General features: G+C 30.2%; 1 protein-coding gene across 5 annotated transcripts in view; it reads right to left on the minus strand.

Annotated features, from left to right (window-relative positions):
• The window catches only part of LOC145239869 (prolow-density lipoprotein receptor-related protein 1-like), a 520,067-nt gene that overhangs the window by 204,368 nt on the left and 289,205 nt on the right, over positions 1–26,494 (minus strand). For all 5 annotated transcript variants that reach the window (XR_013862384.1, XM_080103450.1, XM_080103451.1 and 2 more), the window contains exon 3: positions 1,998–2,033. Coding sequence is in view for 4 of the 5 variants with exons in the window: in XM_080103450.1 (XP_079959576.1) it covers positions 1,998–2,033 (36 nt within the window). In the remaining variant the exon portion in view is untranslated. The remainder of the gene's footprint in view (positions 1–1,997; positions 2,034–26,494) is intronic.

Genomic DNA, 26,494 nt, shown 5'->3' on the forward strand with positions numbered 1-26,494 from the left:
CAACAAAGCAACAAAGTACAATTTAGTCAAAGAGTTATGTTAAGTTATGACTGCAAAAAGGTTTACTTGATCTGGCAAGTTATAAAAGTGAAAGACCCAACAGATAATAGACTTGCCAACTAAGTTAATTAGACATATTATCTAGTGTATTTCTTTTATTTCAGAAATAACATTCGAAGAAGGCCATATTGCATGGATTGAAATCACTAATCATGATTCTGTTGCCATCATTTTAATTCAAACAAGAAACATTAATAAATTGCATTAAAAAAAGAAAAAAAAATGCAATTCAAGAATGTTTGTTCAATTTATTTAACAAATAACAACTTGTTACATTTTAAATGGAACTTTTATATGAAAAAAAGTTTTCAAAGATATAATGAAAAACAGATATTGATTTGCAAATACATTTTGTAATATTTGGTGTGTATAATATATATATATATATATATATAGACTGCATCATGTACTTACCCGTTTAATATACTGCAATTAAACTGATTATTAAAAAAAAATGTTGATAAAATACATGCATTTGTTTTTTGGTTTGTTTTTAGCAAGCAAGGCAGGCAGACAGGCACATAACTGTGTTTAATCAAGCAGAGACAAACAGTGAAAAGTGCACAGAGAAATGGATATGTAATATTGGTTTCTCATATCTTTGATCCATAGTCATCATATTTGTTAGGATATTTTAGTTTTGGTCAATGTCCATGGTGAAAACTTTAGAAACAGATTTAAAGAAAAAAAAAAAACAGTTGATACAGAATAGAAAAATATTTGTCCAGATAAAAGTTTTAACATCAAATCCTACATTTTGGCACATAAATCATGAATGTTAGAATTTTCGTTTTTGCTTGAATTGACCATATTTGCAGCAATTTGCAGCATTGTTATTCAGAATAAATATATATCTTATATATGCATTGATACAGTCTGTTATAAGATTTGTATCTTAGATTTTATTCTCACAATGTTTCACATAATTTCTGACCTTTCAGTGCATCTTGTCAAACTTGTGATGATGTATGGTGTTTCAAATAAAACATTTTATTTAATCCATAGCTTGTTTTCGGTCCGTCAGCCATGACCAAGTAAAAAGTCTCAAGTAATTTGCAATTCTATTCTTAGTATCATCTATACTGAGAATTCAACTCGGAGCTTTTATCCATTATGTCACAGATGTTTGTGGACAAGAGATACCTTAGGAAGGCGAGAGGTTATACTGATTATTACATTGTAAGACTACAATCAAAGATGAAAACACTTGTCTCAATATCAATTCTCATCTACAAAATTCCAAAACCGAACGTCAAGTTTTATTTTGTTAATTTTTCATATATTTTGGACACTGACCTTATTGGAAAAATGAAAAAAAAAAAATTCAGTTTAGAAAACTGAAAAGATTTTGTCAGAAGTGGAATATTTTAATTCGACTTGCATACATATCCATCCTCATAAACAAAATGCATGAAAAGAAATCAATGTAAAAAAGGGAGGAAAAAAAAAAAGGTGATGACAAAACCAATAGTTGAGTGCAGAAGTACCAGACATTCATTCTGTAATTTTATTTGCATGATTTCAAGCCGAGACATAAGGAAATTAAAACAGCAGCTTAATTACATGTCCTAAAATGAAGTTTTGTAAAAAGAAATAAAACTGAAAAAAAAAAAAAAAACAATACAAGATGAAATCAAAATGGGGGAAAAAGCTAGGATTTTATTTTTTATTGGAGTGAAGGGGTGAAACAAGCAATCAAGTTCAGGATTTAGGTTTTTTTTTTTTTGTTTTTAGTGTGTGTGAAACATAGCATCCACCACCAAAACACCACCAAAACTTTTCTAACATAACATTAAAAAGCTTAGGAAATAAAGAGAAATCCCAAAAATAATATAAGTAAATAACCAAGTAAATAAAAATGAATAATAATAATAACGATGATAATAATAATAGCCAAGCAGGATAGCTTATTGATGTAGAAATAGGAATATACACACCTGTTGTGAGTCCGTTTGTTTTCTTACGCATGCGGCCTAAGTAACAATATGTGAATAAAGTTAAGAAGAAATGCAACAGAATGCTGTGGAATTGTGAGTTGTTTGGTTATTTGAGAATAAAACGACAAAAGATTTCCAATCAGATATCTTTTTTAGATATACATTAAATATTTTTAGATATACATTAAATATTTAAGAAAAAGAAACGTTTTTTTATTAAATGAAAATAATTAACGTATATAATAATAGAGTGTAAACCAATATTGGATCCACAAAAAATATTTAAATTTGCATTCATGGGTAAATTGTGGATTATTTTAGTGTTAAAATTGGTTGTGTTGAAACTTATTCCAACATTTACAAAAGAAAAAAGATTTAAAGACTCAATATCATCTCATAAAAAAAGCATAAATCTTTCAAATTGACAAAAAGAAAATTTGATAAATAAGTTTAAGATTACCAAAATTGCTAAATATTCTTTTTATAAAATAGTGTTATAGTTTAAATATTTCAAATGGAAAAAAATTATTAAGTTGAGAATACGGTGTTTAAAATATTTTAATTTTGGATTTGTTTTTATCCATAAATAGAAGAACAGGTAAAATTAATGTTTAAAACTAAAAGGTTCGGCATAAATTTTATATTTATTTGTAAAGATCAAAACCAAGTTATTATGTAATGACTAAAATCAGGTTATAATAATAACCTAATGTTTAGAATCCTTATTCTAATTTTGATCAAAATCAATTACACGATTTTGATTCTAGAAAATGTCTAAAATTTAAGTCTTCTTAAAGTGTCTTAAAAAGAAATTGGAATTCAGGAAATCTTGCTTTATTGATATCTAATGACTATGAATCAACTTTAATTCAAATAAGAAATATTTAAATTTTCAAATTGGAGGTTGGGCTCATATTATGAAGCTAACAAATTTGTTAATATACTCAGAGGAAACTGAAAATTGGGAAATATTTATTAATTGTTGTTAAAAGTTCACTAAAATTGGAGATGCCTAACTTTTCACTCCTTTTTACAAAACTAAATTAAACTAAATGTAGCCCACATTTAGACCTCTTATGCCAAGCAGCTGCGTTCTAAAATTCATAAATGGTTAATTAGTTTAGGAGTTAATGCTATACATATAAACATATCTAACTTAATGAAATTAAAGGCACATTCTGATTTTTTTTTTATTAGAAATTTTGCATATCCAACATTCACATTTGAATTAGAAATGTTATTTCTAGAGAATTATAAAAATGATATATTACTTGATCTCGGTTGTATCTAAAATGATTATTAATTAAAAATGAACTCACAAAAAAAAAAAAAAAGAAACACTGTTGTCAGCAAACTTATCTAAAAAAGATATTGGTACTCCTGCAGTATTTTACCCACCGATTTCACGATCTTAGCCGAGCATTGATCGACATCCGTCGGAAAACGCCGGAACATGGCGAGCGGTAAGATACTCTATCAGCCAATCAGGGCGCTTCAAACGAACGCGCAGCAGACGAATAATTTTCATTGGAATTACACACATAGCGTTTCATTTCAGTTATTTTATTGTTCAAAGTAAAAATACACAGCCTTTCATTTAGCGATAAAAAAAAAAAAAAAAAACGGAAGCTGTTGGAAACATATTTATGCGAATTTATGTGGAGACAAAAATTTGGACACAACCCTTTTGTCTCCATAATAAATCAAATCGCGGAAGGCTACCCGGTTTGGGAAGGAGCTTCTTTCCACATCCTCTGAAAACCCTTTGCTCCCTACTTTGCCTCTCTACAGTCAGTAGAAAATCTTCCAGTCGGAACTAAAGATAAACAGTAATTGTTGTCCCCCCCCCCTACAAACATTACTGAAAAAAAAAAAAAAAACATTGTTATTACTGTTTAATAACGTTTTGTTAAAAAAAAACAAAAAAACATTGAAGTGTTTATTATTACTGTTGCTTACCCCCACCCCCCCAAAAAAAGCTATCGGAAAACAAAATGAACCAAAAAAAAAAATATTCAACAAAATAAATTTATTTTACTTTAAAAAAACTTACGGTAAGTGTTTGTGATTTATTTTATCCAAATTTTTTGTATTAATTTTATCCATTTTGTTGTGTGTGTGTAATATCTTTTCCTTGTAATGTTGTTGCTATTCACATACTTTTAGCGTTCTTGCACCGTAGCTCCGAATTCTCGGCTTTCGTCGGCGTTAACGCCGAAAGCGTTCATCAACGCTCGGCTAAGATCGTGAAATCGGTGGGTAAAATACTGCAGGAGTACCAAGATATTTTATGTCATAGACAAAAGTTTTCTTTTTTCTTCGTTTTTCAACGTATTGTCAGAAATAAAAATCTGATATTTTTGATATCACCAAAAAAATATATAGAAAAACTATTAGTACGATTTTACGATACAAAGTCTGCCAAGTATCAAGAGAAAAGCAATAAATAATTATGACCCTTACTATGTTCAAGATTATTAAGATAGTTGAGAAGTTTTATGATTGAAAAATACAATTCTACATCTACTCATTTTTGCATCAAATACTTGGAATAATTATTTTTGGTTAGATGCTGACCAACTCTTTACACCAGAGAGTTGTTTTTTTTTTTTGGGGGGGGGGCTATCAGAGTTTAATTTGATTATTAAAAAGAAATGAGAGAACAGATTGTGACCATAACTCTTGGAAATGCTAACATCAACCAATACTTTAAATCCATGACAATCCCTATAATAGGCTGAGAGGTCTAACATTTGGAGTATCTGACTAGAAGCAAGTTTAACAATCAGTCAGCAAAAACCTTTTTAGCTGTTTACGCTTCATTATTTCTTTTGAAAGTATTTTACCTATTACTATGATTAAGTATACAGTTTCTATGAATAAATCTCAGGAATGTGTCAATAATTGTTAAATGTATCAATTAGCTCATTTTAGTTTTTATTATTTGTTATGTAAAATACAAAAAAAAACATCAAACTAATCTCACAGGGGAATTTTCCCTCTGTTTTTAACTTCTATATCAATTATCTTGCAAAATGCATATCGCCTCGATTGACCTCAGTTGAAAGATTGCATAGGCTGTTATAGGAATGGCTATTTTTGATATACTATTATTAACTTTTAATAACTAAACTTGTCATCAAATAGCAAAATCAAAGCCTTCCATTTCAATCTGAAGATAAAAAAGATTATTTAAAGATAAGTGTATAAAAAATTTAGTAACAGTTTGTAAACTAGAATATTTTTACAAGAATTCAGTATAAATAAGTGATACAACTCTATAGACATTTATCCCAGTTCTCAGTTTTGATCAGAAAGAAAAGAATCGGATTTGTTGGACACTGTTCAAAGGCTAAGAATGGAATCATCAGTGATGTCCTTTTACGAATGCCAAACCAAGGGCATGGCTGAATGGGAGATCTCACAGAAACTTCAAACAATTAGTAGAAGAATCACAATCCTCATCAGTATAATGTATATATTTCTAGTATAAGTATCATTTTGTAAGAAAAGAGTTACACAATAGGAAAAGGAAATGGTGACATCATTAATCAATTTGAAAATATGTTACATAAGAAAAAAGACCCACAAAAAGTTGAATTAATCAAGTTACTGTTTCAAACTTTAAATTTAAAATGTATTTATTAAAATCATTATAGAAGTTCTTTATCTTCAAAAAATTGATATATACGTCATAAGCTTAAACGATATATATATATATAATATAGGTCTTACAATCAGCATAAAAAAGACTGAACTTATTCACCAGCCAAAACCAAACACTACGTCCTCTTCACAACCAGTGGTATATGTTGATGGTAAAGCTTTGAAAACAGTATCTTCTTTTAGATACCTCGGCTCTATTGTGTCTGATGATGCTAAATTTGAAAAAGACATCCAATGTAGAATTAATAAAGCTAGTGAGGCATTTGGTAGGTTGCGACACAGACTGTGGAACAGCCACAATGTGTCTCTAAAAGTAAAGGTGGCAGTCTACAAATCTGTTGTTCTGCCTACTCTTCTGTATGGTGCCGAAACGTGGACCTTGTACCGCAAGCATATAAATCAGCTTGACTCCTTCCATATGAGATGTCTGCGTTTTATCTGCAATGTTGGATGCCAGGATTGTGTTCCGAATAGTGAATTACTGGAGAGATGTGAAATCACTGGTATTGAATCATTTTTGATCAGGATACAAATGCGGTGGGCGGGTCATCTTGTAAGAATGGATGACTCAAGAGTTCCTAAGAAACTTTTTTATGGACAACTGACAAATTCTGTCCATCCAATAGGGCGTCCCCTGCTTCATTACAAAGATAAACTAAAAGACAACCTGAAACGTTGTGGAATTTCTTTGAGTTCCTGGGAGAGTGCAGCAGAGGATCGCAGAAAATGGAGGAAGACGTGTTTCCTGGGGACCAAAGAATTTGAACATAACCGCCTTTGTCATAGGGACACCCTTCATGCAAATATGAAGACAAAACACAAGAAACATCCACCTAAAAATGAATATGTATGCCATTGTGGTTTCAGAGCACGCAGCAAAGCAGGCTTATCTGTTCATTCGAGAAGGCATCTTTGACCTACGAGCATATGAAAGTTCACCATCTGCGGAGGAGTGTGCCGGACGTCTACAGGATTGCAATTACGCATGTGGTGTCACAGATCTTGGGAGCTGCTGAAGATTGCATACTGAACCCTCATTCATCGTCTTCGATGAGAGAATCCACCATATATATATATATATATATGTGTGTATGTATGAGAGTCATTCCAAAAGTAATGGTTTGTAGTTTTTAACTTAAGAGCTATGAAGACAGGTGTAATACTATTAAAACTAGCCACATTTTATGCTCCAGAATTTATTTTCTACATAGTCACCATTCTCAATGCACTTTTGCCAGCGATGAACAAGAGCCTTGATGCCTCAGTTGTAAAAGTCAGTGCTTGTTGAGGCAGTCCATTTTTTCATGGCTGCAATTACAGCATTGCTGTCAGGGAAATACTGCCCATGTAATGTGACTTTCAGAGGTCTGAATAAGTGGAAGTCTGACAGTAGCAGGTCGGAACTATAAAGTGGGCGACCCATCACCATCTAGCCAAACATTGTCACATATTCTGTGATCTTCAAACTTGTGTCCTGGCATTGTCGTGTTGCAAACGGAATATTTCCCTTTTTTCTGGCCTTACACAGGTAACCCCCTACTTCAGCTTTGTCAACGTTTCAACATAACAGTCGCGGTTAACAGTTAACCATGGCTCCAAGAAATCCAGGAGGATGATGCCATTTGCCTCCCAGAATATGGTGCACATCATTTTGTCTGCAGATGTCAGCATCTTGAATTCTACTTTGTTGGAGAGTGTGAGCAATGTCATTCCATCAACTACCATTTGAACTCGTCCTGGTGGCACCACGTCGTGTCACCAGTGATGATATGGTACAAGAATCAGTCATCTTTAGCTTCATACTAATTCAATAAGTCTTGACAGACACCCTGCTAGTGGTATCATTGGCTCTGCATGAGCATTCGTGAGATCCACACACTTTGCTGTATCCTAGGGATGACAACATCGTTTCAAGTGCCTAACACCCACATTCAATTCTTCACACATGCAGATGAGTTCTCAAGGCACATAGTATTTTCTGGAGTAGTGGCTGTACATGAACATCCGGAACGTGCTTTGTGACTCACATATCTATTGCCACTCTGAAATCGACAAATTCATCTCCTAACTGTGCTGACATCAACTGCATAAGCTTCATAAATGTTTAACAAGCGCTGGTGAATGTTGATCAGTTCATTTTTTCTACATGAAGGAATGCATAAGTTCAGTCATCATAACAATGCAACTTGCAATCCCCTTGAATCCATTCAAGCGGAATAAAAAAATAGGAGGCATTAATTATGGAACAACCCTTATGTGTGTGTGTGTGCATATATATATATATATATATATATATATATATATATATATATATACAGTGATGATCATATTTATTGGCACGGTAAAATAAAAGTTAAATTTTGTCTAATAAATTCTAAAAAAGGGATTAAATTAAAGAAAATAACAAAGTATATTATGTATTTTTAACTGGCCTTTCCGATGCAGCAATCGGATTTTAGAAAAAATAAATAACAAAGGAACAACAAACATAATTGCAAAAAACCCTTGTTCAAAATTATTGGCACGGCTTTGTTTTTCTTTTAGTATCAGTATAATATCAATCAATTTCAGGTTTACGTGCTTTCTGAACTTTTTTATAGCCATATTATGCTTGTTTAACGCTAATTCAGTGAATAATTTTTTTCAGATAATTTTTAGATAGCGATTTATTTAAACTATTATAAGTGACTAAATTATAATTTTCAATCGCCATGGTTAAAACTAAGGAACACAGCGAAGACGTCAGGAAGCTTGTTGTAGCATGCCATACCAATGGGGAGGGCTATGATAAGATTTCAAAGAAGCTAAACCTTCCCAAATCCACTGTTAGAGCCATAATAAACAAGTTCAAATCGCAAGGCCACGTTATGAGTTTAGAGGGTAGAGGGAGAAAAAGGATTCTTTCCCCAAGAGATGAACGGAAAATTGTTCGACAAGTAAAACAAAACCCAAGGATCTCTGTTGGGGAGATTGTTGATGAACAGAGCACCTCTGGAGTGAATGTATCTCGACATACAGTTGGTAGAGTTTTGAAGAGAGCTGGTTTAAAAGCATGTCGTCCGAGAAAGACTCCCTTATTGAAGCCTATGCACCTGAAAGCAAGGCTAGCCTTTGCAAAACGTCATATTGATAAAGATGTTGCATTCTGGAAACGTGTTCTATGGACTGACGAAACGAAAATAGAGTTATTTGGCCATAATAAAGTGTCTTATATTTACAGAAAATCTGGCGAAGCTTTCCTGCCTAAGAACACCATACCCACAGTGAAGCACGGTGGAGGCAGTTTGATGTTTTGGGGATCCTTTGCTGCCTCTGGACCAGGGCGACTTGTTAAGGTCACAGGTAGCATAAAAAAGGAAGATTATGTTAAAATATTGGATGAAAACCTGAAAGACTCTGCTAAAGAGCTCTCACTTGGTCGTCGTTGGTGGTTCATGCAAGATAATGACCCAAACCATTCGGCTAAACTGACTAAGAAATGGCTTGAGGACAATCATATTAATGTTTTGGAGTGGCCATCACAAAGCCCAGACCTTAATCCAATTGAAAATTTATGGAGAACATTAAAATTGCAAAGGAAGCCTAAGAATCTTATTCAATTGGAGGATTATTGTCAGGAAGAGTGGGCTAAAATTACTACTGAAGAGTGCAACAACTTGGTTGTAAACTATGAAAAGCGACTGAGGAAGGTAATCAAGGCCAAAGGCTATACAATTGATTATTAAATAAATCGTGCCAATAATTTTGAACAAGGGTTTTTTGCAATTATGTTTGTTGTTCCTTTGTTATTTATTTTTTCTAAAATCCGATTGCTGCATCGGAAAGGCCAGTTAAAAATACATAATATACTTTGTTATTTTCTTTAATTTAATCCCTTTTTTAGAATTTATTAGACAAAATTTAACTTTTATTTTACCGTGCCAATAAATATGATCATCACTGTATATATATCTTGAATTAAAATGGCCAATAGTAGAAAGCATAAACCGAGTAAATCAAAAAGATGTAATCTATGTTTACTTGAGGTATACCACATAGTGAATTCTAAAGAGGAAATTTTAAACAAAATGTTAGATGTTATACAAAGCTGTCTTCATAGAAATAAATTCCTATTATTACACCTAAAACCTGATTGAAATAAATTTGAAAAAGAAAAATTTACTGAAGATATTGAGGGTAAAATGTAAGTGTAGAAAGAAAATGCTTAAATTTAATACTAAGATTTTAAAATAGTGCCATAAATATATAAATCCTTATATCATCAACTTAACATATAGAAACTAAAATGCTTATAACCTAAATAGAAGAAACAGAAGTAATTTTAATTTTAATAATTATTATGGATAATAAAATAACACATGGGTAATTTACATAACACGGAGATTAAAATAGATTAAAATAAATGTAATCAAAAAGAAAACTAAGTGATAAATTGAACTGAGATTGTTATAAAGAAAATAATGTTAGAATCATAAATTTAAAATTAAACAAAGGTGATTAATAAATACTTAAGTATAAATATTAGAATATTAATGTATGGAATTTCGATAAACTGATAAAAATTGACTAAACAGAATTATCTTTCTTTGAACGTAAGGTTTTTATGGATGATATGAAAACGGAAAGATAATAAATTAAAATAAAATATTTGGATAAGGATAAGAATTGAAAAGATAAATTCAAAATTTAAATTATTGGCATAACCAGGATGGGATAAAAATAAATTTTATAAGATAATATTTAAATTAACCTTTTAATCACAGTTCCTTCTTAAGAAATAAAATGTTAACCAGTAGATCATATAATGTAAACAAAGTTTGTACGAAACTATCAGAGATTTTGGAGGAAATAATTGAGCATATAAACTAAAATTTGAAGGGGGGGGATTAGTATTTGGAAATAAATCAAATAAATAAATAAATTGAGGTAGAAAAATAACTATTGAAATATAAACTTACAAAAGATTAAATTAATATTAACGTAGGTAATTGGTTGAAATGTCATAAAAAGTAAAAATATGAAAATAGAGTAATTACTAAATACAAAGGCTATAGAAAAATGAAAATATAAAGATGGTGTGTAGACAGGTTCAACTGCTTGTTCCCTAGAAATAAAGATTATGAATGTATTCATATATATATATATATATATATATATATATATATATATAGTGTATTTGATCGTCTGAAGAGTAGCTGTTTTGGAATATTTTAAGTGATATAATACTTAAAATTGTCCAAACAGTTATATAACAATTGTAACACATAAGAAAATACACAAGAAGTTATTCTTATTTTATATTTTGTCTTGATTTTAGCGAAAATGCTATATATATATATATATATATATATATATATATATGCACACACAGTTATCTTTTTAAGTACTTTTAATCTTCTAATGAGTTATTCTGTGAAGTTACCTAATCACAACTGTTACTATTACAGCATAGACATGATAATTGGGCTATATTAATAACCCAGTACAACGCATAGGTTATCATTACATTATATAACAGCTTCAGTGATGAAAATTATATTTATTTCATCTTTCACTCATTATAGTAGTAGTTTTATTTTTTAAACAAGCTCACGGCATTGTAGTAAATATTTTAGAATGTTCGTTTGATAATTTATATAATGTGGAGTTTGGTTTTAAGCATATGAAAACATCAGCATAAATGTTTATTCAAACCATATTAACATATATGCGCAAGATAATATAAGGCATGTTCATTACAGCATGCTGTAAGATTGAAGTCTAATGACTGTTTATGTGATCCTACGCCAAAGGGTTAAAATCCTTGTGCATAGGAAGATATATTATTATTATTTAGAAATTGACTAAGTTATTTTATATAAAAAAATTTTTGTATAACCTATAACCAAAATTATATCTCATAAAATTTTATTAGGCAGTATAGTCATACTTTTGATAGCTTTTCTTCATAAGACAAGATGGCAGAGTACAGTAGATAGTAATTATAAAAACTTTCCTACAAAGTTTAGAGAAGTCATCGGTACCATCAGTTTCAAACCGACGGTACCGATATGTTATCTCATCTAAACTTTCAGAATATATATATACACACACACACACATGCCAACGCCATATTTTTTCATTAAATGTGAAATATTATTTGCTAGTATTACTGATAACACAAGGAAACTCGTATACAAATAACTTTTAATAATAATAATATAAAACTTTAAGTTTTTTTTTTTTTTTAATTTTGAATATTTAATTAACTGTTGATGTAAGCATAAAAGAATTTATTGGTTAAAATATGAAAACATTCTTTGAAACTTGGTGAAAATTGTTTTAGTTGTGAGTGTTTTGTTTTTCTAGAAATATTTAGAAACGTTTTAAAAAGAATGCTATCCATTTTATATTTCATAGGAAAAGTAATCCTGCAATATTGTTCCTATTTACAATGCCTCCCCACGAGACAGAGTTAGACACCAGGGTCATTTTTTAACGTGGAGAAAAGGAACAAAAATAAAAATTGTCTCATTCGTGAAGGATTTCTCCTCCACTGACAGAGAACAAGAAATCGAAGTGTAGTATCTGAAGAACAGATACTACACTTTGATCTTCTCCCGAAGGCCAAATGACAAAATAAATTAACATACTTAAAATATAGTACACTGAGGTTTTTAACAGCAGTTATACATGTTTCTAACTAAAAAAAGACATTTAACTTATAAAGAAACGGAAAGGATTTTTACATTTAAAAAAAATGTAAAAATCCTTTCCAAGAAAAGGATTTTTACATTTTTTTGCAAGAAAATTTTTTTTTAGGTATCACTAAACTATGTTTTTATTATACTACTATTAGAAATTAAAATTGTTTATTGTTCTAAGTTTCATAAATGATTTTATATAAATAAAAAAAAATAATGGTTTCCAAACATATTTATTAAAAATAATTTAATTCATTTAAAGTATCAAACAAGTTTCTGATTTTTGTTTTAGGTTTTGGAAAACTTATTTTGCTTTTTTTACATCCACCACTTTTTTTTTGCACTTCACCTACTAAAACTATTAAATGTTATTGTTTTTGCATTTCGCCTATTAAAACTAGGCGATGTTTTTTTTTTTTTGCATTTCGCCTATTAAAACTAGGCAATGTTATTTTTTTTTTGCATTTCACCTATTAAAACTATTAAATATTATTTTTTGCATTTCACCAATTAAAACTAGGCAATGTTATTTTTTTTGCATTTCGCCTATTAAAACTAGGCAATGTTTTTTTTTTGCATTTCACCTATTAAAACTATTAAATGTTATTTTTTTTGCATTTCACCTATTAAAACTATTAAATGTTATTTTTTTTGCATTTCACCTATTAAAACTAGGCAATGTTATTTTTTGCATTTCACCTATTAAAACTAGGCAATGTTATTTTTTGCATTTCACCTATTAAAACTATTAAATATTATTTTTTGCATTTCACCAATTAAAACTAGGCAATGTTATATTTTTTTTGCATTTCACCAATTAAAACTAGGCAATGTTTTTTTTTGCATTTCACCTATTAAAACTAGGCAATGCTTTTTTTTGCATTTCACCTATTAAAACTATTAAACGTTATTTTTTTGCATTTCACCTATTAAAACTAGGCAATGTTTTTTTTTTGCATTTCACCAATTAAAACTAGGCAATGTTATTTTTTTGCATTTCGCCTATTAAAACTAGGCAATGTTTTTTTTTGCATTTCACCTATTAAAACTATTAAATGTTATTTTTTTGCATTTCACCTATTAAAACTAGGCAATGTTATTTTTTTTTTTTTGCATTTCACCTATTAAAACTAGGCAATGTTTTTTTTTTGCATTTCACCTATTAAAACTAGGCAATGTTTTTTTTTGCATTTCACCTATTAAAACTAGGCAATGTTTTTTTTTGCATTTCACCAATTAAAACTAGGCAATGTTTTTTTTTTGCATTTCGCCTATTAAAACTAGGCAATGTTTTTTTTTGCATTTCACCTATTAAAACTATTAAATGTAATTTTTTTTGCATTTCACCTATTAAAACTAGGCAATGTTATTTTTTTTTTTGCATTTCACCTATTAAAACTAGGCAATGTTATTTTTTTTTGCATTTCACCTATTAAAACTAGGCAATGTTTTTTTTGCATTTCACCAATTTAAACTAGGCAATGTTTTTTTTTTGCATTTCGCCTATTAAAACTAGGCAATGTTTTTTTTGCATTTCACCTATAAAAACTATTAAATGTTATTTTTTTTGCATTTCACCTATTAAAACTAGGCAATGTTTTTTTTTGCATTTCATTATTAAAACTATTAAATGTTATTTTTTTTGCATTTCACCTATTAAAACTATTAAATTTTATTTTTTTGCATTTCACCTATTAAAACTAGGCAATGTTTTTTTTTGCATTTCACCAATTAAAACTAGGCAATGTTATTTTTTTGCATTTCGCCTATTAAAACAAGGCAATGTTATTTTTTTTTGCATTTCACCTATTAAAACTAGGCAATGCTTTTTTTTGCATTTCACCTATTAAAACTATTAAACGTTATTTTTTTGCATTTCACCTATTAAAACTAGGCAATGTTTTTTTTTGCATTTCACCAATTAAAACTAGGCAATGTTATTTTTTTGCATTTCGCCTATTAAAACTAGGCAATGTTTTTTTTTGCATTTCACCTATTAAAACTATTAAATGTTATTTTTTTGCATTTCACCTATTAAAACTAGGCAATGTTATTTTTTTTTTTTTGCATTTCACCTATTAAAACTAGGCAATGTTTTTTTTTTGCATTTCACCTATTAAAACTAGGCAATGTTTTTTTTTGCATTTCACCTATTAAAACTAGGCAATGTTTTTTTTTGCATTTCACCAATTAAAACTAGGCAATGTTTTTTTTTTTTGCATTTCGCCTATTAAAACTAGGCAATGTTTTTTTTTGCATTTCACCTATTAAAACTATTAAATGTAATTTTTTTTGCATTTCACCTATTAAAACTAGGCAATGTTATTTTTTTTTTTTGCATTTCACCTATTAAAACTAGGCAATGTTATTTTTTTTTGCATTTCACCTATTAAAACTAGGCAATGTTTTTTTTGCATTTCACCAATTTAAACTAGGCAATGTTTTTTTTTTGCATTTCGCCTATTAAAACTAGGCAATGTTTTTTTTGCATTTCACCTATAAAAACTATTAAATGTTATTTTTTTTGCATTTCACCTATTAAAACTAGGCAATGTTTTTTTTTGCATTTCATTATTAAAACTATTAAATGTTATTTTTTTTGCATTTCACCTATTAAAACTATTAAATTTTATTTTTTTGCATTTCACCTATTAAAACTAGGCAATGTTTTTTTTTGCATTTCACCAATTAAAACTAGGCAATGTTATTTTTTTGCATTTCGCCTATTAAAACAAGGCAATGTTATTTTTTTTTGCATTTCACCTATTAAAACTAGGCAATGTTTTTTTTTTGCATTTCACCAATTAAAACTATGCAATGGTTTTTTTTTTGCATTTCGCCTATTAAAACTAGGCAATGTTTTTTTTTTGCATTTCACCTATTAAAACTATTAAATGTTATTTTTTTTGCATTTTACCTATTAAAACTATTAAATGTTATTTTTTTTGCATTTCACCTATCAAAACTATTAAATGTTATTTTTTTGCATTTCACCTATTAAAACTAGGCAATGTTTTTTTTTTTTTGCATTTCAACTATTAAAACTAGGCAATGTTTTTTTTGCATTTCACCTATTAAAACTAGGCAATTTTTTTTTTTGCATTTCACCTATTAAAACTAGGCAATGTTTTTTTTTTGCATTTCGCCTATTAAAACTAGGCAATGTTTTTTTTTGCATTTCACCTATTAAAACTATTAAATGTTATTTTTTTTGCATTTCACCTATTAAAACTAGGCAATGTTTTTTTTTGCATTTCACCTATTAAAACTATTAAATGTTATTTTTTTTGCATTTCACCTATTAAAACTATTAAATGTTATTTTTTTGCATTTCACCAATTAAAACTAGACAATGTTATTGTTTTTGCATTTCACCTATGAAAACTAGGCAATGTTTTTTTTTTGCATTTCACCTATGAAAACTAGGCAATGTTTTTTTTTTTGCATTTCACCTATGAAAACTATTAAATTTTATTTTTAGCATTTCACCTATTAAAACTACTAAATGTTATTTTGGTGGCAAACAATGTCTGGGTTACATACTCAGCAAATAAACTTTTCATAAAAATATAAACTCAAGTTAAAGGTTTGAAGTCGAAATTGTCAAAGGGGAAATATCACACCAGGTTAAATCTATTCTTTTTTTTTTTTTTTTTTTTTTTTGAAAACTCAAATTCAAAGAAAGTTCCTATGTGCAGAGGTAACACGAAAGCAGAATCACAACATCAAACAGCAGGTGACATCTAATTATTAAAGTGAAACAGGGTTTGCTTTTTTTTATCCTAAGAAGGGTTTTCCCTTCCCTTCAATACTTCAAACAAAGTAGGTTTTTGTTTTATTTGTTTCAAAAATAAATTATAAAAATTAAAAATGTGCTACATTACTGAAAAATGCTTTTACAATCGAAAATTAAAGTTTTTAAAAATAGAATCATTTTATTTTAAAATGTGCGCATTTTATCAAGATAAAATTGTGATAAAGATCACAAAGATAAAATATATTTCACAAAATGAAAAATTATAACAATTGATAAAATTTATACAATTATTATAAATTCAATTGACAAAATACTGTATAAAAACAAGCACAAAACTAAATAATATATGTTGGATTAATGTTAGGATATTGTGACCTATATAAATCAAAGAAATTATAAATATAATGTTTGTTAATACTATGGTAATGAATGAAAATAATCAAGAAATATAATTAATATAGTATGATACAATTATCTTATAAACGCTATCTATACTTGATAATTATATTTATAAATTTGTATTAATACAAAATATATAAATATCAAGTATAGATATACAGTATAATTTGCTTAAAACAAAAAGATGAGGAAAAAGAGTCTAAATATATCGATCAAATTAAAGAGCTATTTTAACGTATACCATATGAGTACATAAAATGCATTTGTACCTTTTCAGTATTCAACATACAACAAATACAAAAGTTATTTAAAAATAAAAATAAATGCAAAACAATCAACAACAATTGACATTAATACAATCTGAGAAAAAAATAACATTTATTAAAAAAACAGACATCTTCTATTACTTCACTTTTAAAAGACATTTTAATGTTAACAGATTTTTCTAATTTCTCAAAGAATTAAACGAAATTGATTAACTGATCTTGGCCATCTTTGTAAAATGCATAAAATGATAAAACTTCAAAGTTAGCATAATTAGAGATGCGAATACAAATTCTGTAAATTAAAATCAATTTAAAATTGCGAACTTTATCAAAGCAGCATATTATGGATGAGATTACGAAACACTGATCCAAATTTGTATGAGGATATTTCTATTATTAGAAAGCTGTTTTATTTTTGATAAAGATAAATTCTAAAATCTGCAGTCTTTGTTGCAATTCTTTTTGCAAAGTATTTTAGTTTTATTGACTGGAAGGTTATTTCTGTTTTTGAATATCGCCTCAAATGTAATGTTACTGTTTTGTAGGTACGGGCAAAATGTTTCATCAGCATCTCGAATGATGTTAACTTTGGACTGTTTTATTGATTCGTAAAATTGGCCAAGAGCTTGAATAGATTCCTATAAATGTCACAGGAATTTGTTACATAGCTTTGATCTAGAAAATAGAAAAAATATACATCACCTAAAATTTTTTTTTAGTAAGTTGATAGAAAATGTCTTGTGCGTGTGTGTATCTTCAATGGGACACTAACTGCATAATTATGCATATATATTTTTTAAACATATTTTTTATAAAGTTAAGCACTTAGTAAAACAAAAAGAGGAAGGACTCTGCTAAAAGTGAGTGTGGTCAAAATCCTTAGTCTAAAGCAATTAAGTTAAAAAGTGAAATTAAAGATTTTATAAAACGATGGGGTTTGCTTTTTATTTCAGTAAGTTTTGTTTCATCAAACAACAAACTATCATTTCATTCTGGGGGGGGGGGGCTGACTTTAACAATTTCATTATTCATGGACTAATTTCACTACCATTCTTATGCAATGAAAACTTGATGTTATAAATATCTAAAATGATATCTACTTTATATTTGAACTAATAATAAAAACTGGTTATAAGATTGGACAGAAAGATTTTATCCAGCAGCGAATGTGCACTCAGCAGATGGGAATCAAGCAACAAACGTTGAACGGAGAAGACATACTTTTAGGAGTCATAAAATTAGAAAAAACCTTAAAACAAGTGCAGCCTACTTCAAGGAAAAGGCAACATCAAATACTTTTAAGGGCTGCATGAATAAAGTTTTATACCATTTTAGTGCACCAGACAACCTTGCATAGTTGCCTGCAAATATTTAACTTTAAACATCTAAAATCAACAAAGTTTTATGTTTTGTTAGCAATCTCAATACAATCTAATGTCAATAGAAAATAGACACAAACTTTATTACGGTTTTGTAGGTACGGGCAAAATGAATGCCGATGCTCAAAATGAATAAACATTTTGACCCCTCCCTTTACTTAAAAGTTCACCAAAAATCAAAATTAACCAATTTTAATGAAATTTTCAGTATTTATAAAATAATGATCACGGAATATAATGAACCCATTATTTTTATTTAAAAATGTATTGGAAATATATTATTTTGTTTAAACAAATATACCTTTATGTTATGGTTTTTAGTAATAAATAAAAAACGCAAGAATTTATTTTTGCTTTTTTGATATAAATAAAGCATCGTAATTTGTAATAATAAAAAAAAAAATAATTTTTACAGGAACATTATGAAAAAAAACCCTAAAGTCCGTATTAATGAATTTGATATAACTCGAAGAAAAATGAATTTCTCAAACTACCGATATTACAATTTTGGGGCTCCTTATAATCGTGTTTACAAAATTTTAGCGTTTTTGGCGAACGGTAAATTACTTGCTTTTTGAGGGATAATCATGTTATTTTTGCACAAATAAGGTGTGTTCTTTTTTTAATTTAATTCAATATCTAAGGACTTTATTTTACTAATTATCTTTGAAATAGACCTAGAAAACTAATATTTATCTTTTAAAGGATTTTTAAAATGAATTTATTTAACTTCAAAATTTAGCTGAATTGGTTAACGCGACGTGAAAACATTTTTCATAACTTTTTGTTCATGTGTACAAATATTTTTTCCTTTAGGAAATTTACTTTAGTCTTTAATCTTGAAATACAATCAAAAAGTAGTCGGAAACGTACAAAAAAAATGATAAATCTGCTTTCAAAACTAGGTCCCCCCATTTTTGCCCGTACTTACTGTTTTGCAGTTTAAATTTTTGAGAAATCCATTCTCAAATTTTCCAAGAGAAGGAATCATCAATCGTAAAATAAATCTGGTAGATATTCTGAGGTTGGTCACCAGTGATGAATTAATTCCACTGTAGTTTTGGGTTTTAAATTATCAAGTCTGCTCCACGACCAAGCAAAGCCTTTTTCAAAAGACAAATGTTTCCTCTTTGATTGTGACATCATGCTACATGCCACCAAATAAAAACTATAAAAACGAAATGCTTGACAAAAAATCATTTCAGGAATCTCACTTCTGCCAGCCATTACTTGTATATTTTTTTTTTTAAATACTAATAAGTGAAACTTATCAAGATGAAAGCCACTCAAGGATAAGGATTAATGAAATTTAAAGCTGGACGAAACCCAATAATATGAGAAGGTGTGAAACAATGGGTAGAATTTAATTAGTTAAGAGAATAACTCGACAAGAAGTTGTTAACCTTGAACTTGAAAGCAACCATGTTACAGTCAGCGGGGGAGCAGCCTTTTAGCATTGTGTTCCATAGATGGGAAGTTCTTGGAAGGACAATCTTTTCTATTTGATTTTAAGTATACAAAGGAAAAAAAGCAAATGTCTTGGTGGTCCATGTAGTTAAACAAGATTTTGTGGTGAAGAGGAGAAGCAGTGATTGGAGCTCAGTCAAACATTTAACATAAAAAAAACGAGTAGAGAAAGATTAGCAACGTCACTTCTATGAGAAAAAGACTGTAAGGAAGAAAAGAGATCATCTGCCATTAGATTTTTGTTCCCTATAAACTCAAAAACGGCTGGACCGATTTTTATAAACTTTCACACAAAGATACTTTGTGTTTGGCAGTGTTCTTAGATAGGTTCTGTAGAGGAATGTTTTCGATAAGTATCCAATGAAAGAAGGAACAAGCTATTTCGACCAAAGTTAACAGTTTACAAAGCCTAACATCGCAAGTACATTTGAGAAGTTTTATTACCACCCAAACCGAAAGGTCTGACATATAAAACCAATAGTAGGTTCTTTGATATGACAGGGGTGCGTTCAAAATTAACATTCCTGTTTTAAAGCACAATTGAAGAATGAAACTTGACTTTTGCATTTTGAACTTTAATGCAAGACATTATATGAGTGAAAAAATAATTTTGGAAATCCGCATTAGGTTCTCTACAGTGCAACGTAGGTTACAAAGTATTGTCATTGCAGGGAAGCATGTGAAGTATCCTTCCAGTGCAACTAGAACAGGCAATCAATAGATTTTTGAAAAATGGGCAATTTCACAGATTTCGATCACAATAAAAATATGGGAGTGTGAAACATTCATTAATCATCATTCAATCCTAAGCAACGTGGTGTCTCCCTGATTATATATATATATATATATATATACATACAGTAGCGTCCAAAACTAAGGGATAAAATTTTAAAACTTAACATTTGTTAGATACAACAACTGTGAAAAGCTGAATTTTTGACAACTGGTAGTCGTTATCATCCATAATAACATACTAAAATTTGAATCATTTGCAAAGGATAGAAGAAGAATTATAACAATTATTTATTTATTTTCAAAATAGGAATGTCCAAAAGTAAGGAACAAAATTGAGAAAAACAACGTAAACAGCCCAAAAACAATAAAAATACATGTACAATCAATATTTAGTAAATGAGCCCTTGCTCTCAATGACAGCTGCACATCTTCGACTACAAGAACGAATCAGTTCTTGACAATCCTCAATACTAATTTTAGACCATTCTTCTTGAAGCTTCACCCACAAATCCTCCGTATTAGTGGGATTTCTTTCCATAACTTTCACTGCTAAGGTCTTCCAAAGATTTTCCATTAGATTTAAGTCAGGACTTTGCGGTGGCCAATCCATAATTTCAAAATTTTGCTCGCTAAGGTAACTCATTACCACCTTTTCCTTGTGACATGGGGCATTATCTTGCATAAAGGTAGCCCTATCGAATCCTGAATTCTGTATGATTGGCACAACATGATCTTTTTTTTTTTTTTTTTTTTTTTTTTACAAAGGCATCACCACATTATCAAGGCCAAGAGGCCACTCAAGGATAAGGGTTAAAGAGTGTACAGTAGAAATTGGTCAATATAGTAATCATTAGTAATGAAAATTTGGTAAATTTAATAACTTATATGGAACGGCTCATCAAGAACTTATTTACTTTAGACTTGAACACAACCATATTGTAGTCAGCCGGAAAGCAGGAAAACGGAAGACAATTCCACAGGCGTGCAGTTCTAAGAAAGAAGCTTTGTTCATGGAATCTACGTTTAGGTTTAGGTACAGATAAAGAGTGGGGGAAATTATTGATAGTGTTTACAGCTAGACGAGTGTTTCTTGTGAAAGTTTGGCGAGGGGGGACCATAGATTGAAGCTCAGTTGAACACTTTCCATGAAAATAACGATACATCAGAGACAAACTCGCAACATCTCTTCTGTGAGATAGAGGTTGCAAGGAGGAGAAAAGGACATCTCCAACGAGGCTACGAAGTCTATTTTGAACTCTATCAAGGCAGGACAAGTCCTTTCTAGCAGCTCCTGCCCAGATGTGACAACAGTATTCCATCCTTGGACGTACCTGGCTCTTATATAGGTAGAGAATAGCATCAGCAGTGAGATATCTACTGGACTGATAGAAAGATCCCACCATTTTTCCAGCGGCCTTGGCAACAGATTTGATATACGTGTTCCATTTAAGATCAGGAGTAATGGTCAAGCCCAGAAGCTTGTCAAAACTTGAGGCCTCCAGAAGACGAGAGCCATTCATTTCAATTGATGACAAATGTGAATTAGAATGTTGATGATGTAAAGAGAGAAGCTTGGTTTTAGATGCATTAAAAGTAACCAGCCACTCCTTTCCCCATTGTACTACGTGCTCAAGATCAGAGGAGAGAGAATTGGAGAGAACTTGGTCGTTTACTATCTTAGATGTGGTACCATAAATGGTAGTGTCGTCAGCATAAATGTCTACAAATGATGTAAGGATATGATTTGGAAGATCATTAATGTAGATCAGGAAAAGAGTTGGGCCCAGGATGGATCCCTGAGGGACACCGGCATTAATACTGTGAGCTTCTGATTTTTGCCCCTCAACTACTACTCTTATGAACCTATCAGAAAGAAATGATTTAATAATTGAGAAGACTTTTCCAGCTATACCATAGCTAGCGATCTTATGAAGTAAACCTTTATGCCATACCCTATCAAAGGCTTTAGATATGTCAAGAGCAATTGCCCTAGAAAGATTGCCACCGTCGAGAGATTTGCTAATCCTATGCGATATAACTGTAAGGACATCTGCTGTAGATCTAGCAGAACGGAAACCATATTGAGTGTCACTAAGAAGGTTATTTTTGTTGAGATGTTGGATTACTTCTGTATTTAACACAGATTCTAGCAACTTACTCATGACGCACAGGAGACTTATTGGCCTGTACTGAGAGGGGGATGAGCGATCACCTGAATTCTTAAATACAGGGCATACTGATGAGATTTTCCAGGGAGATGGGAAACTATTCTCCTTAAGACAACGTTTAAACAGTTTTGTAAGTATGGGCGCTAATTCAGGTTGAAGTTTTTTGAGTACTATAATTGGAATACCATCAGGGCCAGTTGCTTTACTCGAATCAAGGTTTTTGATTAGCTTCGCAACATCACGTACAGATATACGTATATCACATAGCGTGTTTTCTGATACAGGAGGAAATATTGGGGGTTGGCGGTCTTGGTCGCAAAGGGTAGAATTAGCTGCAAAGTTCTTGACAAAGAGTTTGGCTTTGTCTGATGCTGACGAGATTACCTCAGGTGCATTGATAATAGTTGGGATGGAGCACACGCTTCTGTTCAGGATTCTGTTTGCTATTTGCCAAAACTGGTGGGAACCAAGCCGCTGCTCAGCTACTTTGGACTTAACAGATTGAGCATACAACTCTCTTGCGTTCCTTATTACTTTCTTACAATGGTTGCTGGCAGTCCTGAAAACGGCTTTAGTTTCCATACATCTATTACGTTTGAAGCAGTGGAAAAAGTGATTTCTGTGCGCAATGGCAGCAGCACATTCTGGAGAGAACCATGGCTGGCTGTTAGGTTTTTGCTGAAACTTTTTAGAGGGTATGAAATGGTCAATACCTACAATTAACCATTCAGTTAGGTCTAATACTATAGAGGACACATCCTTTTTAAACATGGAATGCAGAGGTAGATCAGATATAAATATACGGAAGCTATCCCAGTCAGCCTTAGTGTATCGATATACTGTACGATGAAGAGGTACGTCTGGGGACTTATTACAATGAACAATGTTTTTATAGATTTGCGTGTAACCGGACAAGAGGCATTGTACCTTGGCTAGAAAACATTCCAAATACCATGACGCTTCTGCCTCCAAACTTGACAGTTTTCATAGTACACTTTGCACTTAATCTTTCACCAATACGTCTCTTCACATTGTTTTTTTTTTCCATCATTTCCAAATAAATTAAACTTGCTTTCATCAGTGAAAAATAATTTTGCCCAATTTCCATGTGTCCAAATTACATACCTATTTACAAACTCTAATCTCTTCTTATTTTTCGAACTCACAAGTGGTTTCTTCCCTGGGGTTTGATTAAACAGCCCTATTCCTTGCAGTCGTCTAGAAACAGTGTTTTGACACATTAGCACATGAGGTACTATTCATAACCCTTTTAATTTCTGTGCAAGACTTAAAACGGTCTTTTAATGACATACACTGCATTATTCAATCTTCTCTTGTCAAAGTTTTGTGGGTCTGCCGGTTTTAAAAGCACTAACTATTTTGTCCGTATCATTGTAGGATTTAACAACCCTACTTACAACACTCTTGGAACGTTTCACTTTCTCTGAAATCTCTCTAATGGTGTGCTTTTTCTTGTGTAGCTTCACAATAGCTTGTCTCACAGAGTGATCAAGTTCTTGGCGTTTCGTCATGGTGCCGACTGATGCAACGTTTACAAATGACTAAGTAAGACTTGTTCTTTAGATGAAATCAAACAATTTGAATATAGAATACTGTTTACATTGTTTTTCTCAATTTTGTCCCTTACTTTTGGACGTTTCTATTTTGAAAATAAATAATTGTTATAATTCTTTTTCTATGCTTTGCATGAATCCTATCCAATTCAAATGTTAGTATGTTATTACGGATGATAACGACTACCAGTTCTCAAAATTTCAGATTTTCACATGTGTTATTTCTAACAAATATTAGGTTTTAAAATTTTGGCCCTTAGTTTTGGACGCCACTGTATATATAAAAAGTAAACATACCAAAGACGCATTTACCTTGTATGCATTTTATTATCAGTATAATTTGTCTTACACATGTTTCGTTGAATGGTGGAAATTCACGAAACAACTCATCATAGACAAATTTATGTTTCTTAGAAAACACAGTTAAAGATCCCCCCCCCCCCGGTTTAAAATCGAATAAAAATTGGTGAAAAGAAATAGAAATCCTTAAAAGCTACAAGGGTAAAGATCTTAGTTGTTATATAATTTGTTCTTGAGTAAAAAGTGCTTTGGAATCCCGTGCACACAAAGAGACTTTTTATTCATATATCGCCATATTTGAATTCAATCCAATCTCTGTCATATTTTTGAGTTTTCGTATTTAGGTTAAAAATATTGGACACAATAAATAATTCATAAATATAGATGTTTTCCATAAATAATAATAATAATAATAATAATAATAATAATAATAATAATAATAATAATAATAATAATAATAATAATAATAATAATAATAATAATAATAATAATAATAATAAAGCTTTAAGTCAATCAGATTAAATTTAACCTTCAATATATATAAGAAGTGAAAGATGAGAGTTCAAAGTTGAATAAAAATCTTTATTAGCTCATCATCAATAAGGAAGACAGAAAAGAAAGATCTTTTATAAGCCATGGAATTTCAAAGCTAAATGCTTTTCGTAAGAGGAGAAAGAGCCAGAATTATAAATCTAAAAAAACTGGATTACATTAGCTTAGAAATGAAAAAGAAAAAATGTGTATACAGCAGTACTTTGAAAGTGTAGGTAGAAGTAAAATAGGAGAAAAGGTGATCTATATGAGAGAGTAGAAAAAACATAGGGGAAAGCAGAAAAATACGAAAGAATACTAAAACATAATAAGCAGTAAAGAAAATACAAGGAAATAGAAAAACAATATAAAAAATATTTTTTTGTAGGTCTCACTTCTTATATTAACTGCTCTACTTAACCGTGTAGAGGTTCTACTATCCTGATAGGCTTATTTGCTAAAATACTATTTGAATCTTTATAAATTTTATTTATTTTTTATTTATTACTTTTATATATAACTGACATTGTCTCTGTGTGTACATTTTCCTACCAAACTACTCTGTCAATTTTCAGTCAACAGACTCGAGATTTGACATAAGGGGTATTGAGATTTGGGAAAATCTTTCTAATCGGTTTTCGGCCAGAAATTTGGCTGTCAAGGGGTCAAAGTTCAACGATTTGATCTTTGAAAACTCTACCAAACTCCTTCGCCAATTTTGGGTCTAAACACTTAAAATTTTAGATGTAAGTTACTTGGACATGGATCAAACTTTGTAATTTGATTTGAGCCGAAAACAATAAATGTTAAGGGGTCAAAATTGGGACAAAGGTTTTTAAAAATTTGACCACTGCAGTGTCTACTAAATTACTTAGCCAATTTTTGGTCTAAGCATTTGACATTTTACATAAAGTGTATTCATACATAGGGCAAGCTTTTTTAATAGGGTTTTGGCCGAAAATTTGGATGCCAAGGAATCAAAGTTCATAAGATTTGACCTTTGCAGCCTCTAGCAAACTATTCAGCCAATTTTGGGTCTAAACATTTGAAATTTTACATAAAGGGTATTCAAACATGCAGCAAGCTTTTTAATCAGCTTTTGGCCGAAAATTTGTCTGCCAAGAGGTCAAAGTTGAAAGAGTTGACCATTGCAGACTCTAGCAAACTCCACCGCCAATTTTGGGTCTAAACACTTGAAATTTTAGATGTAGGTTATCTGGACATGAATCAAAATTTTTAATATATATATATATATATATATATATATATATATATATATATATATATATATATATATGCACATAAAGTTATGAACAGTACATAGGGTCCAAACAAAGCCGAGCTGAACTGCTAGTGTATGTGTGTATGTATATATATATATATATATATATATATATATATATATATATATATATACACACACACACACAAATATACATATACACTAGACACATCAATATTTAAAGTAGTAAGGAATATAGATTATTTTAGATAGACCCCTATCATAATTTTATACCAGAAAAAAATTGCTTCTGCCATTAATGTTGTAATGATTTTTTGTTCACAAAAATA

Source organism: Euprymna scolopes, chromosome 19 (genome assembly GCF_053919585.1).
Source record: "Euprymna scolopes isolate OS-2025 chromosome 19, ASM5391958v1, whole genome shotgun sequence".
Taxonomy (NCBI): domain Eukaryota; kingdom Metazoa; phylum Mollusca; class Cephalopoda; order Sepiida; family Sepiolidae; genus Euprymna; species Euprymna scolopes.